Source organism: Symphodus melops (genome assembly GCF_947650265.1).
Source record: "Symphodus melops genome assembly, chromosome: 9".
NCBI classification, from domain to species: Eukaryota; Metazoa; Chordata; class Actinopteri; order Labriformes; family Labridae; genus Symphodus; species Symphodus melops.
In genome coordinates, this window is record NC_136699.1 from 5,141,781 (window position 1) to 5,158,216 (window position 16,436).

Sequence of the window (16,436 nt, forward strand, 5' to 3'; positions counted from 1 at the left end):
TCAACATTTTCCTGAGGGAAGCACTGAAGGATGGGCTGTACCTGTATTCTAACCTTAAAAAGAAATATTGATATAGTCTTTTTGGTGCCTTGTAGATTTGGGTATCTGTTTGAAATTTGGCTCCATGGTGGGCTTGAAGAAAGGTCACCTAAATCACCAGGATGTATCACCTGAGGACCGTTAAGGTCCAAAGCAACCATTGAAAGGTTTTGTAGAGATACTTTGCTCTGAAAAAAATAATTGGTTTGTTCAAAAAAAAACTAAAAAATCTAGCATGCATTACATGTCAGCAGATAAAACCACTGCTTATACTATGTTTATACAACCCAGAAAGCAAACGGTAACCATCGAATTTTCTTCATGTCCCTGATTGTGTTTATTAAAAAATAATTAGTATCCTCTTTTTTTTTCATTTTTGCAAGACAGATCCTATGTTCACAATAATTTTGAGCTCTGGTTTGGTCTCCATCAACTACTAAGAAGACACATTTACGTCTCTTTTGACCTTAACATTCAACGTCTTTTTGTGTTCGTGAAGAGTACAGTGTTCATGGCAGCTGCGGCTGTGTTAAATGAGGATGAATGTCTGAGCAGTTGAACCTTCCTCGACCTTGACTTCCCTTTCTGCATCTCTGCATTTAATTTCCACTCATGTGTCACACAAAGCGTCATATGAGCAAGTACTGAAGGAAGTCAAGGAAGACGTGTTAAATGACTGATGGGCTCCACTGTCAACCTGACCCAGATACACATGCAGAAGATGGATGAAAGAATGGATGAACGGATAAAAATGTCAGGAAAATTCCTGCATGGGCCATCCTTTTTTCCTGTGTAACATGACATTTTGGCATGTACATTTTTTTCTCCCAGCACCATGGGTAAAATATGTTTTTTGCATGGCTGACCCAACAGGGAATGAAATCTCCAACCTTGTCGGGGGATATTACATCTTTTTGAAGATGATCAGTAAAGTGAAAAATTGATTCTACAGTACATCTTCCTCCCTCCACGCTGCGACGACAGCCGGCAATGTGCGATGCTGTGTCTGATTCAGCCGGGGGGGTTTTTTTCCCCCATGAAAGGTTCATGGGTGCTGATGTGTGTCTTACAGGAAGTCAATCGAGAGATTTGGTTACTAGATCAGTTAAACAGACCTGTCAAGATGGCTGGTTAGCACGTAGTGTTTCAGCTTGGTCATTAAGGCGTTACTGACAGAAAAAAAGATCTTTCAATGACCTAATTATCTATCGATCAAAAAGAAACAAAGAGAGTACAGAGAGCGTGTTTGTTTCAAGAGAAGAATAAAAAAAAGGAAGAGAGTTAGAAGAGGGCAGCCATCACTTATAGTAATAGAAACATGTAGATGTATAAAAGTGTGTGTTTAGACCTTTACAAGGTGGACATCTTAATAATAAACACCATCTGGCTGTGCAGGCATGAGGTTTACCTCTCTCCCATACAAAAACATGACATGCTGAGAGGTAAGAAAGATGCCATGAAGCAGGCAAATTCACAATGGCACAGATAAGAGTGAAGAGTGCAGGGAAAGAGCGAGGGAATGAAAGGAGGAGAGGATAGAGGAAAACAGATGGACAAAGTGAGTCAGTATTGACGATGATGTAAAACACAGTGGGTGTTATTTGGATTGTCCCTCCTAACTACTTTCACTCGCCTTTTTTTTTCCTTAACCCCAGAAGCAGTTAAGTGGCAGCCATGATAAGAGCGGTTCGAATTCTCTAAAAGTTAAGGAAAGGTGGGTCAATGCCTCCTTTATAACCTCAGTTATCAGAGGAAACACTGGACCATCCTATACGAAAGGAGCTAAGACAGTGCCGCCCCACAGTTCATTGAGACGCAACTTTTAAAGCGTCTACTGCATCCGATCCATATCCTAGTGTTCCGCCACCGTCACATTATTATTATGTCGCCTAGTGGAAATGCGGTGTCAAAAAACTATGATTGCGTTTTTTAAGTCCCTTTATGAATACTCCTAACACCTTTCCTTAACCCTGTGACATTTTCACTGGGTTAAGGAAAGGTGTTAGAAACCCAAGTGTGTCGAGGACAAGACACTCCATGACAACCAAAGAAGAAACACAAAACCTGGAAATGAAGCGTCTGACACGTTCACATACTCACATCACTCACTGCATATTATCACGGACGGGTCATCTTGTTCTCCCTCTTTGTATAAAAGTAAAGCCAAAATAACCCTGCAACGAGGGCACTAAATGATGTTATGCTTTTATAGGATAGAGAGGGTTTTGTTGAGCCTCTTGGTGTATCAGTTAGTTTCTCACCTCTCTCTGTAATTAAGACGCCACACGTCATGTTATGTTGTGATGGATGAATATAATGCAGGAGGATTTTTTTTTATTTGCTTTACTTTCTTATAATATATATTACATTATAATAACTATATTTTAATTCATTGATTGCAACAGGATACATTTTTAGAATAACAACGCCACACATAATTGCCTAACTCTCAATTTAAAAGTAGTCACTCGTTACGAAACGACAGTAAATAATTGGCTTATTCTTTGAAGTTCATTTTAAATTAGACTACAGTACTGAAGGAGTTTTGGTCTTCCAAAGTTAGAAGGCGGATCATTAATTATAGCGCCCCCCTCAGGGAAATCATTGCACTTCTTCACACGCTGGAGGTCAACGCCAAGATGCATCATTCCCGCCACCCGTCAAACTCAGAGCTGCAGCCTCTGACGTATCATCTGAGATATCACATCTGACAGCTGGGCTCAGCCTGATTCATAACCTTACCTACTGTAGCATGGACACCTGATGGAATAAACCTCTATCTCCATCTGCCTGTCTCTCCCTCACCTGTATCTCTCTTTCTCTCAGGTGGTGATGAGGAAAAGGACTTTGACATTCAGAGGAACACAGGAACCATCTCGATCGCCCGTCGTCTCGATGCAGCTCGACGCTCCAACTACAACATAACAGTGCGAGTCACTGATGGCCACCACAGTGCCACAACACAGGTGAGCGACATGAAACGTGATTGGAAAAGCAGGCGTCATATTTGAAAAAGTAATTAAAAAAGGACTTCGTCCATCCTGCAAGAATGAAAGAATAGCTTAGGAGATACTTAATATCAAGATTAAAACACGTAAGAATAGCAACAAACTGAAAATGTATAAAATATACTTAATGAGAGTATTTGATCTTTTATTTCTTGACACCAGGGTTGGATGAACCAACAACTCGTTATAAGAATTGAATGTATCAAACTGCACGCAAGTAAAGCAAATGTCTGTCCAATTGCCAATCGAGGAGACTCAATGGTTTACAAAGAAATGAATAATTGTCCAGAAAAATTTTGGAAAAAACGACTTCTTTACTTTACTAACTGAGTATATTGTATTCTAATAAATCTATTTCAGTGTTTGAAGTATTCTTCAATACACTGTGATGTTATTTTTATTTTTTAATTTTGGGATTCAGAATTGAGATAAAGCAACTAGTGTCTTTTTTTAAATTTAAAATATACACAAAGGAAATAAAATTACTCCCATTAAACATGTTTCCAATAAAGAAAAACTAAAGTTATATTGAACCAACGCTGACTCTGATGAAGGCCACAAGCTGTAATGTGTTGGTCTAATAAAATGAATAAAGTTATTCTTCATACTAAGTGTTGCTGGAGCAGTTTGACCTCTTCAATCCTTTCACTCCCCATGGAATTTGATAGTAGGTAAAGTTGTGCCAGAAGACCCTACTCTGCTCCTTGAACCTACAAAAAAGTTGCAAAGAACTGTACGATGTCCTCATTTGATTTGGTGGATAAGAATGTAATTTGAACTCATGCCAAAAGTGAAGAGGCTGAGTAGCGGTGTCTTTCATTTTGAACATCATTTTCTCAAACCCTGTATATTTCATATCCAACCTGCAGGCCTATATCCGTGTGTTGGACATGAATGACCATCGTCCCGTCTTTCTGAAGCAGCTGTATGAGGTGAGAACCTGTGAAGATCCATTACATTTTTAATTGTTTGTGGAGTTGTGATCCGATAAGAAAAGATGAAAAAAACGTACAAACAAATGAAAACATAAGAACACCACAATTCTTTTGCACAACCTATTCCATTAAAAGATAAATTGTTTAGAATTGTGATCGATGTTGATTCAAAAGAATATTCAAAGCAGTTCAGTTTGCATTGAGGGACTTCCAAGTGGTGATAGATCATACTCATGTGTGGGATGTGAGGCAGGGCAGACATCACTCTGGTATGCGTGCTTTAGTAAAGACAGCTCAAAATATCGACTGTAGGGGGAGATTTTCAGTCCTCCTCATGACCTTCATGGCAGTATTCTCCAGAAGAGCAAGCTGGTTTCTGAGTAAAAGGGTTCACAGGTGAGCTATTGAAAGAATCATATACAGAGAGTGGCTATAGTTTGAAAGGAAAGATGTTTTGATTGGTTAATGTAGTCTGACTTAAGTGGCTGACAGCCAAGAAAGCATGACAGGACAATCAGGAATAAATCAGGAATCTAGCATGACACTCAGTTTTGTTGAGATTTATAAAAATGTACTTTTTACTTCAAGGATGCAAAAAATAAATAAATACATTGATTACAAAAACAAAGCAAACCTGGTGGGGGATTGTTTTTAACCTCAGCTGTTTATTTAATGTGCTTTTCAGGACATATTGCAGACAATCAGACAATAACAGTAATCTAGGCCATCTTCAGTACTGTCTCTGAAATTATTGCTATTACAGCATAATTTCGTGTTTATTTTTATTTCATTATAAATACCTCTATTGTCACTTGTGTGTGTTTGAAGGTGAGGGTTCCTGAGGATACCTCCCCCTGGAAGGACATCCTGCAGATCAGCGCTGTGGACGCCGACACCAACAGCAAACTGATTTACTCCATCCACAGGAGCCTGCACCCTGACAGCATCAAACTCTTCCACCTGGACCCAAAGAGTGGAGTCCTTGTGATGACAGAGGGGCTCGACTACGAGAAGATCTCTGTTCATACGCTCATCATCATGGTAACAACACAGATTTTCACAATAGTACAAAAAAAAGGTTCTTATGAAGTATTATGTAGAGACCTTTTGGGCATTTGAAACAGAACAATTATACAATATTTTGAAAAAAGCCCCCCCCTAAAAAACTACACTTCATCAGTACAACATCTTTTATACAAAATTGCAGCTAAAAATTCTTAAAAAATGATCTTCACTTTAAAGCATACAGTATCAATTGTTATTTATAACTGTGGTAAGAAATCCATGTATAATAAACAAAACTGGTGCTAAATGTATTCTCTTATTGTTATTTTATAATGTTTCTCTTCCAAAAGTTACCATCATAGCCTCTGTAGTTTCATGCCACCTGAGAAACAAATGTGTTGATATTTTTTTGCTCTTCCTCAGGTGCGTGACCAGGAGATCCCAGTAAAAAGAAACTTTGCCAAGGTGGTTGTTCATGTGGAGGACTGTAACGACCACTCGCCGGCGTTCCTCAGCCCCCGCTACGAGGTCAGCGTCTCCAACCTGGCCCCCACAGGCTCCGAGGTGATTCGGGTCAAGGCCCTGGACAAGGACATGGGCAGCAATGCCGACATTAGCTACTCTTTGCATTCTGGTGAGCAGCAAAGGGGCTGATTTCATCTGCCACTGTTTTAGTGACCCCCAGAGCCTTCAGATTCAATCCTTCTAATGTTGGCTACTTAGCTTAAATGGAGGGTTCAAGGACACAAGGATGATACCTGAGATAGTAAAGTGTTTCTTAATAACTTTCCCAACCATTTATAATGTTCAGCTCATAGTCTCAGTCCTCCACATGCCTCTTTGCTTTTTGAACTTCTCACATAACACATTACTCATAACATGTTGACCTTCTGAGAAATATGTAGTAAAGCAGAGTCCCACAGCCTTAATCCTATCTTGTAATAGTTTATGATATGATCTGGGGGGTGGTTTCTTGTTGACCATATATTATTAAAGCAGCAGAAGCTAATATTCCTGGTTAATGTGTTCTATAGATAAAATGAAAGATCAATATTATCTCCACCTTTAACCAAAGTGGATAAAGAATTTAAGTTAAGTAATCTAAAACTTTTAAAACACTATGTTACTTGTTGCATAGAGTTAAATGGCATTATCGTATATGTATTCATTTTTTTAATGGACTGATCTTTTCTCAAGAAACAAAAACGATCAACAAGCAACATCTACCACTATCTTTGTTTCCTCAATCAATAAATAGTTAAATCAGAGCTTTAATGAACAATTTATCCTGGTGTTCAGTTTTACAACTCAATGTGATTTGATTGAAGCACAATAGAGTATATGATATGATACAAACAATGTGAAAAAAATGTACCTTTATTTGTTTTGAGAAAATAGTATTTATTGTCAAATGATTGTGTCTGAATGAAACCGTAGAACACATAAGATGAACAAAAATCAATAGTTGGAATTCAATTCACAGTTTCACTAAAGCACATAAAAAATGGCAGAAGCAGCAACATGTTCATTATAGCCTGGGGATGAAGTTTATACATTTAACACAACATATCATGATAATACTATGATTGAAAATATTTTAAAGTAATTAGTTTGTGTAGATCATGATACAGGTGACTAGTTCTAACCTAAATTTCTCTACACAGGGAACATCGACAACATCTTCTCCATTGATCCAGAGTTAGGCTCCGTTCTTGTGTCCAAACCTTTGGACATCCAGCCTCAGGATACGTTCCACCTCACGGTTAAAGCCACTGATCAGGGCTTCCCTCAACGCAGTGACCTCTGCTCCATCCACGTCCATATTAGCATCTCCGACCACACCCCGCCTACCTTCCCCTCTGATGAATACCTAACAGAGATCAGTGAATTAAGCACCCTTGGAACTCCAGTTGTCACAATCTCAGCCACTAGCCCCGGTGCAGTGCATTATGGAATAGAAAGTGGCAACCCAAATGGGACGTTTCATATCAACCCTTCCACTGGGTTGATTTTAGTCCAAAAGCACCTTGACTTTGAGAATGTGGCCTCCTACAAGCTCAAAGTTACAGCTTCAACAACTGCTGGAGCCTCTTCAAAGACTCTTGTGTACATTTATGTGATTGACGAGAATGACAATGCCCCTGTTTTTCAGCAAAGGGAGTACCTGGGGCAAATTAGTGAGTCCGCTCATATCAACAGCATGGTTATGGGAGAAAGAAACGTTCCTCTGGTCATCCAGGCTTCAGATGCAGACAAAGATTCAAATTCTCTATTGGTGTATAAGATCCTTGAACCAGTTGCCCTGAATGTTTTCAAGATAGACCCAAGTATGGGCACCATCTCTTTAATTTCACCGGTTGACTTTGAAACCAAGGCTGAGTACCACTTCACTGTACAGGTAAAAGACTCAGGGGAGCCATCACTGTATGCAGCAGAGCCTGCCAAGGTCACTGTTCGTGTCCTGGACCTGAATGACCGGTCACCACAATTCACCACTTCAGTATATGAGCAATCTATCATCTTCCCAGCTGTCAGAGATACGGAGGTTGTGCGCGTCATGGCCCATGACGCAGACTCAGCAGTCTCATACAGCATCGCCGAGGGGAATCGTCACAATGCCTTTTCAATTCACCCCAATACTGGAATCATCACTGTACACAACGTGTCTGAATTTAGACCATTTTACCAACTTGTTGTTGAAGCTTCAGATGGCCTTTTCAAAGACTTGGCTACTGTAAAGGTAAATGTGACAAACCTAACAGCCAGTGATCTTGAATTTGATAAAAAAGTTTATTTAGCAAGTGTTACAGAAAACATAAAAACAGTCAAAACATTGACAGCACTCAAAGCCACAGGCTGTTATTTAAATGAGCCTCTTTTGTATTCTGTGCTAAATCCAAACGGAAAGTTTGTAATTTCCCAAACATCTGGCATACTTGAGACAACAGGTATTCCTTTTGACCGAGAGGAACAAGATATTTATGATGTAATTGTGAAGGTACAAGACATGAGAACACCAACGAGGACAGCTACAACCCAGGTCAAGGTTTTTATAGATGATGTCAATGACAATGCTCCACAGTTTCTGAACTTGCCTTTTTCAATGATGATTTCTGAAACCTCTGACCCAGGGGACGTTTTGTATCAAGCAACTGCCCTAGACAGAGATCTGGGTGAGAATGGATCCATTATGTACTCACTGGAGGAAGACTATGACCTCTTCCGGATAGATCCTGATGTAGGGGATATATCTCTTAAAAGACCTCTTGATTTTGAAGCCCTAAATAAGTATGTGTTGACAGTCCTGGCCATAGACGAGGGTGAGCCTAGTCACATCACAGCGGAAGAGCTCGGTATTCAAGTGAGGAATCAAACCAACCCAGTTTTCCAGACTCTTCTGTATCCACTAAAAGTCCCAGAAAATGTCCCTCCATTCACTACTATCTTGCACGTCCAGGCTAGAAATCCAGAGGGCTACCGGATAATCTACAACCTTGTGGAGGAAAATGCTTCAAAACACTTCCACATCGACTTCAAAACCGGTGTGTTGACTGTCACCAACCCCCTGGACTATGAGAGTCAAACCATGCATATGTTGACAGTACGAGCATCTGACTCTGTGACTGGAGCTTTCTCTGAAGCTGCCATTGAAATTGAAGTCGAAGATGTAAACGACAATGCACCAGTTTTCTCAAAGGTATCATACTCTGTTGATATAGCTGAAGGGCTTCCAATTGGCACAGTGGTTATGCAACTGTCTGCCTCTGATATGGACTCTGGCAGAAACAAAGACTTTACCTTCCAGGTGATTAAAACAGATGCCAATGAGACTGAGTACTTTGAGATAAACCCCCATAGTGGGTTGATTGGCACAAAACAGGTGCTGGACCATGAAACCACAAAACATTTTAATTTGAAAGTCAAAGTCACAGACAATGGCAGTGTCCCTCTAAGTAGTGAAGCCAATGTATTTATAAATGTCACAGATATCAATGACAACCCACCAGACTTTGTAAGTACACAGTATGAAGCCACACTGGATGAAACAGCAAAGTGTGGTCACATCGTTATCAAAATCCAAGCTTCAGATCCCGACACTGGAGATCTAAACAACCTCAAGTACAAAATCCTTTCTGGGAATGAAGGCCGGTACTTCAACATTGACGAATCCTCAGGAATCATCTCCTTTTCTAATGTGTGTAAGAGGAATCTGGATCCATTCTATAATCTGACAGTGGCGGTATCTGATGGAGTGTTTCAGAAAACGGCACCTGTCAATATTGACATGATAAACAGCAACAGACACAGCCCATACTTCAAGCAAAACATATACGAAGCAGAGCTGGCTGAGAACGCTGAGGCAGGAACACGTGTGATCCGATTGGCGGCCATTGACCCTGACGATGGACCTTACGGCAGTGTGGATTACACCATCATAAACAAACTTGCTGATGAGGCATTTGCCATCGACAGTGATGGGCAGATAATTACAACACAACCATTAGACAGAGAGAGCCCTGCCCAGAGGGTCATAGCTATCAAAGTCATGGCAAAAGATGGTGGTGGAAAGGTTGCCTTTTGCACCGTCAAGATTATTCTCACAGATGAGAATGACAATGTTCCTCAGTTTAAAGCAACAGAATACCAAGTTTCCATTCAGTCAACTGTAAATAAAGGCTCTCCAGTCATTCAGATTATGGCATATGATGCAGATGATGGCAAAAATGCAGATGTTACCTACACGGTAGACGAAGCTGGACAGGTAACTGAAGACATTATCGAGATCAACCCTTTTACTGGAGTTGTGAGTGTCAAAGAGAGTCTTGTCGGCATGGAGAACAAGATCTTTAACTTCAAAGTCAAAGCTCGAGATGGCAGCCTTCCCTTCTATAACTCCACAGTCCCTGTTCAGGTCAAAGTGGTCCCCCCTGAGGTTCCTCTACCAAAGTTCTCAGAGCCCCTCTACACCTTCTCAGCTGCCGAGGATGTACCCATCGGGACAGAGATAGGCTCTGTGAAGGCCGACTCCAACATGCCACTTATTTACAGCCTGGTGAATGGGAACACTGTGGAGAGCAATAAAGACAAAGTGTTCAGTTTGGACAAAGAAAGTGGTACTTTGCTGTTGCAGAAGTCCATTGATCACGAAAAGACAAAATGGTATCAGATAGATGTCATCGCTCAGGGGAACCACAACGGGACTGATGTTGCATCACTGGTGTCTGTCAGCATCCAGGTCCAAGATATAAATGATAATCAGCCAGTGTTTGATGCAAATCCATACAGGGCCTTCCTGGCTGAGAACATGCCTGCTGGAACCACTGTTATTCAGGTACATTGATACTCCTGCTGATACACACTTTTGACCATAATATAACTGTATGCAACTACTGTGTCCAATAATAAGCTAAAACATGCTCGCAAGCTGAATAGGTGACAATCAATGACACGTTTGTTCACTTGATGTAGCTTTGCTTCTCCAGGGAGTGTATAGCCAACGTTAGCAGTTGAGTCTGCAGATCTAACCACAGTTTAAGGGTATTATATCAGCTTTAAAAAGTCCACAAACAAACAGATCTTTGTTACTCATTTTGTCATCTTCATTGTAAAACCACAAATATTTCCAAACGTGGCTTTTCAGATGCTTTGAAGGCTGTCCTCTCAGGATGGCTTGGTTGGACAGTGGCCTCTTTATATATGTAGCAATTAGCATAACTTAAGCTTTTGAATGGGGCAAGAGTTAAGTACAACAATGACTTTTTGAAGAATTTGGAAGAATCATTACAGTAGGACCTTAACCTTTGTCCTCCATGTTGGAATGAATAATTTGATTTGAAGATGATCAACCAAGTTAAAGCAGTTTGAGGTCATCTTTGTCTTGTTTTTGGTTTTTCAATCTTTTTTGTAATGCTCCCTGAAAAGCAAAAACCTATACTGATGTTATATTAGAACAATAGGGTGAAGACACACTTATTTCCTGCAGTGCCAGTATTTTTTTCTTTAAATCACTGGTTAATATTAATTGACCACCAAATGTATTTATTGTCCCACAGGTGACTGCCAACGACCCGGACACAGACACCAACGGTCTTGTAACCTACACCTTGGAGTCTCTACCTGATGACACAACAGACATCTCTGAAGTATTCTCCATTGACGGAGAGAGTGGCTGGATCACAACCATTCGAGAGACAGACTGTGAGCTGACCAGAGTTTACAGGTTCAATGTAGTCGCCACTGACCATGGCGGCGATGTTAAGCTGTCGTCCAGCGTCCTGGTAGAGGTGACAGTGACTGACGAAAACGACAACCCGCCAAAGTTTGCTGATGAAGTGTACCGCGGCTCAGTGGTGGAGAACAGCAGTCCAGGGGAAGTCCTTGTCTCCATGACAACCAGAGATGCTGATGTGTCTCTGGAGAACCGCCTTGTGACGTGTTACATCACAGGTGAGCATGTTTGTTTGAAGTAATGATTGTATGTTCTGAGATTTCAGCCTCTGAAAGTGAGTATGTTTGGCTCTGTTAAAATTGTAATTGTGTATCAGTCATCAAGTTGTGGTCATGTCTTTGTGCGTTTTCCACTAAAATGACTTTTACAATCAAAAGTTTGCTCCACTGAGGGAATCATCTTTGACATTAATGAGGTGAAATGTGATCTCTTTTAATTGCAGAGTTGTCATGAAATGTTATTCAGCCGCAGATTAATCACGAAAGATGAGCAGGTTGTCAGCTAGCAAGAAGGAATAAAGACCCGCAATGCCCTGCAGCTATAAACAAAAACAAAGCCTTAAATTTATGCAAATCCTCCTTTTCATTTTTTTTTAAGCGGCAGACCGTTTGAGGAGCTCTCTGTCACAACATTCTTTTCAAAAAGTGTAACAGAGGAAGATTTGCTTAGGGATTATTTCTAAATGATATGGTTTGGCTGATGTTGACACTGACTTGTCAAAAATGAAAACAAACACTTGATTTTAAAGTTACCCACCAAGCCACCATCAGTATTACTGAGTGGGATGTTACTTCTGACTTATTGTCGGTATGAAACAGAACTGCTTCATAAAAAAAAAAAAAATCTTTACTGTGGTTTTCAATGGTTTTCACCCGTGCTGCAACCAAGATTTAAATCATAAATCGTGGACCCTCTGTGCAGTGTTGTCATTTTACTAGCCACTACAAACGTTTTAAATGTATCAAAATATTTTTCTCATAAAACATTTAACAATAATTAATCAGACATATTTTTAACAGAAAAAAAACAACAACATGTTGGGCTCAAAACTTTCTCAAAAGAAAGGCCACAGAGAGGAGATGTGTCTTACACTGGGGTTTTAAATATTCAAGAGTCAGGGCAGAAGAGGTGATAAACTGTTCCAAGTTCTGGACAGCTGTACAAAAGCTTGATTGCCCTTGGTTTTAAGCACATGCAGGACCAGCTGATGAGTTAACCTCAGTGTCCCGGAGAGTGAACAAAACAGCATAGAACAGGTAAAAGGACCAAGGGTGGTCACATCATATATTTTCAAGTATATTGAGAAAGTTAAAGCAAATTTTTGCTGTAATGTCGAGAATAAATCAAGAGGTCATTGTCCCTTCCGCAAAAACGTTTGGAAATGTTTGATTCAAGAAAGGTGATGAATCCATATCACTACCTGACATAACTTGTGATAGCCTTTAGTAAAAATATGCCTTCATGGTTTGAGGTTATGGCACCTTCCTGATAGTGCTTCAGGCTGTTTATTAACTGTAGCTCTCAATTAATATCACTGCCAAAGAAAGCAAACATCTCACCTCAACACCTCTGTCACAGACCTGTGTGGCAACTTCTAGCAGCCCTTTCTTTCTTTGAGGTTTTTAAACGTTGCAGGCTAGACTCCTTTAGCATCTCCATCAACATGTGTCACCTGTCAGACTGTTGTGTGACAGACTGTGATGCAATCTACTGTAACACACAGGCTGGTGGTAACGCTCGGCAGCCAGTATTGAGTGTGTCATACTGGGAAAGAGATTAAAGTTGCTAAAGTAGACATTAATCTTGATTTTATGTACAGATAAAAAAGCAAGTTGGGAGTTGTGGGTGGACCATCATATCAACTGGTTAAATTCTTTGTGTAATAAAATAATGCATGAGTTGGCCTCACCATGTGCCAACTGTAGGGCAAAGCGTTTTTAATATTTGGAGATCGTGGATTGATCATTTAGTCAATCAAAAGAATAAGAAACTGTTTTGATGATTGATTTATCATCTTTGTCTTCTATTGAAGCGATTTTTGGGCTCTGGATTATGGTGAATTTTGATGGACATTTTTCATAATTTTCTGATGTTTTTTTGATCAAAAATGCCTGGTTTAGTAAACAAAACAGCAGATACAAATAAGACACAATCTCCAGTTGCTGCTAAGAACGTATGTAACTCCTTTCATGTTGCTTTAATGTTTCTATTCCCTAGAAAAGTCATAGAGGATACTCTATACCAGGGACGGTTGATTTTTCTTCAAATGGAAATAAACTTATTTTTGTGTTGGTAAAACCTAACTCTGTTCTTCTTACGTCATGCAGATGGAGACCCTCTGGGCCAGTTTGCCATCATCCAGGAGGACGATGGTCAGTGGGGTCTGATCCTGAAGGAACCTTTGGACAGAGAGACAAAAGACAGATACACACTCAGAGTCACGGCCACAGACGGGAAGTTTGAGGCTCTGGTTGCTGTGGACGTTCACGTGCTGGACATCAATGACAACATACCTCTGTGTGAACAGGTGAAGCAGTTAAATCTCCCTTTTCATTACAGATAATTTTCCTAAGGTATCTCATTTTCCTTTTTTATACATCTAACAATGGGTTAAGTGTCTGACATGCTGTAATCTTGGAGATGATATAAGCAATCATCTTCTTGGCAGCCGTAAACAGTTTTTTGTTTTTGTTTTCTCTATTACTTTATACCTTTCAATCAGAGAATTAAGCCTTTATTACATGTTGTTATAACCTCACAAAGCCTCCTATATGATTACTTTAGTAGTGAGTTTTGTGAATAATAAATAAAGGGCACTTTGACTGTTTGAAATCAATTCTGAAAAATGTTCAAAATGCTTGAAACGCCTTTTTTCTCTTAATTACTTGATTTAAGTCAGTGTGTTATTTTATTCATAAAGCACTCAGTAGCCTGACTTGGAGAAATGCTACGCAAATGGGAGCCTGATTATTATTATTATCCTCTTGTCGCAGCTGGTGTACACAGAAGCGGTGATGGAAAACTCGCCCTCCAGCATGTTTGTGCTGAAAGTGTCGGCTTCAGATCCAGACGTGGGAGCTAATGGGCAGATCTCCTACACCCTCCACGGTCCAGACTCAGACAAGTTCCATCTCGACCACAGGACAGGTATGACGGTGTCTGCGTGGGGTCAAAACACGACTGATCCTTTTAAGTGAGCCGCGCTCTGAGTGTTTGAGTTTGTGATAGCATCAGGTGCTCAGAGAGGCTCTGTGCTGCTGTAAGTGGTAAAAACATTTCGATTGTTATTTCTGTTTTCTCATTTTCAGGGGGCACCTCTGACATCCATCACACTTAATTTCTGTCATAACATCTTTCTCCTGTGTCCGCACTGCCACCAGATTGCCTGTGAGATTTTACACACAGAGTGGTTGTAGCTATGGCTTTGTTAAGTCAGGGGGTTCCTCGACACTTTGGTACAAATTGAAATAACACAACTCTTGGATCAAAAAGGATGACAATGACCTGATTTTTCATTTAGAACCATACCAACCAGAACGTTTTACACTATTAAGAAGTACAAACACTGAGTTCATGCTTGCTCATACTGTAGTTCTAAGTCACCTACTACAGCAGTTTAGAGAAAACTGCTTTGACAGGAAATGACACAGCAAAGTTGGTCAGTCCTGTGATGATTCGTAAACCTTGTTGGTTTGGTGGACATGGTAAAACACGTCAGGGTGTGTTAGTCAAAGTAGCATTACTTCTAAATAAACCTCCAGCAGCGTTTCTTCAAATATTCTAAATAAAACAAAATCTCTCAATAGAAAATATAACCTTGTGGACACAGCATGTGGAGTGATAAAAAAATGTTAAAGAAATAATTAATATTAAAGCACATTCTCTTCAAGATATATCTGCAAGTTGTTTTCATTGTTATTCTGTGATGTGTGATGTGGAAAAAAGCCAACCATGGTGAAAAAATGTTCATGAGCTCAGTTTTGTATCTGTGTGTCCCCAGGTGAGCTCTTCACTCTGGCTGTGCTGGACAGAGAGAAGAAGGTCGACTATAACCTTGTGGCCAAGGCAACGGACGGTGGGGGTCGGTCATGTCAGGCAGACATCCTGCTGATGGTCCAGGACATGAACGACAACCCGCCTCACTTCTCCTCCAGTCACTATGAGGTCACCGTGTTCGACAACACAACCGTCAGGACACCCATCGCTGTCGTGTACGCCAAAGACCCAGACACAGGTGCACTTTTTTATTATTTTTTTAAGTCATGACATGTGGCAGGAAACATGCAATTGTCAATGAAAACAAAATAAAGGATTATCTAGTTCTCTTAGGTCAGAACATGTCGTGACAATCCCTTAGTCCCCACATCAGGATACATAACACTATTAAACCCCGCTGAACAGGCCTGCCTGTGTGTGTGCTCAGCTAATTCTAATCATAATAAAAGACTAAGCCATTCCCAGCAGATTTAGCTTTTTTGAAACACCCACCTGATAGCTCTTCACGGTGTCACTCCAGCTGTGTTTGTTATTATTTGCTGCTAACCCTTAGCCTGTGCAGCATTAGCATCTTGCTCCACTTATTGGGTTACAGTAATTACACATTTGACATCTTCTATTAGCTATGTGTATAATCAGTACTCGGCTGCAGAGTCTATTGTGCTCAGCCATGCCTGCTGTGTAATTGGCCAAAAGAGTCACTGAATTAATGTTTTTCTTCATTAACGAGATGCATTGCTATGAAATGTGATTCGTAGAATGACTGAACTTTATGACTGTTTAAACTATGGATTCATTATAGTAAAAAGTTTAACCCGAAGGAAAATTGATCTAGCAAATACCCAGGCTCCAAAAAGACTTTTTCAAAACATCCAAAATCCAGATTATCTTTATATTTTATTATAGTTGATAGAGAAAAGCAACAATTCATACACTCATGAAGCGAAGAAGTCAATGTTTAACAAATAGGCTGAAAAAAAGTGATAAACCAAGCATCAAATGGAAACTTAATTTCTTGCTTATTTATAATCAACATATCTAAACAGTTCTCATGAAGACATCATCTTCCCCTCAGGATGAACTCAGTTTTATAGTATTCAGTTTTTCACTTTAGGTCAGCATGGTGACCTGAGGATGGCACTTCAACTTTAGTTCAATGTGTCTTATAATCTGTTTTATGATTTGGGCCCAGTCTTTCTGAATTTATCTGGCCAGATTTAAGTT

At 40.1% G+C, this 16,436-nt stretch overlaps 1 protein-coding gene across 1 annotated transcript in view; it reads left to right on the forward strand.

Annotated features, from left to right (window-relative positions):
* Positions 1-16,436, forward strand: part of fat2 (FAT atypical cadherin 2) — a 104,979-nt gene that overhangs the window by 35,915 nt on the left and 52,628 nt on the right. The window contains exons 7-15 of the mRNA XM_079352340.1: positions 2,866-3,005; positions 3,917-3,979; positions 4,811-5,023; positions 5,411-5,621; positions 6,652-10,319; positions 11,041-11,434; positions 13,544-13,743; positions 14,210-14,363; positions 15,217-15,450. Coding sequence (XP_079208466.1) covers positions 2,866-3,005; positions 3,917-3,979; positions 4,811-5,023; positions 5,411-5,621; positions 6,652-10,319; positions 11,041-11,434; positions 13,544-13,743; positions 14,210-14,363; positions 15,217-15,450 — 5,277 coding nt within the window. The remainder of the gene's footprint in view (positions 1-2,865; positions 3,006-3,916; positions 3,980-4,810; positions 5,024-5,410; positions 5,622-6,651; positions 10,320-11,040; positions 11,435-13,543; positions 13,744-14,209; positions 14,364-15,216; positions 15,451-16,436) is intronic.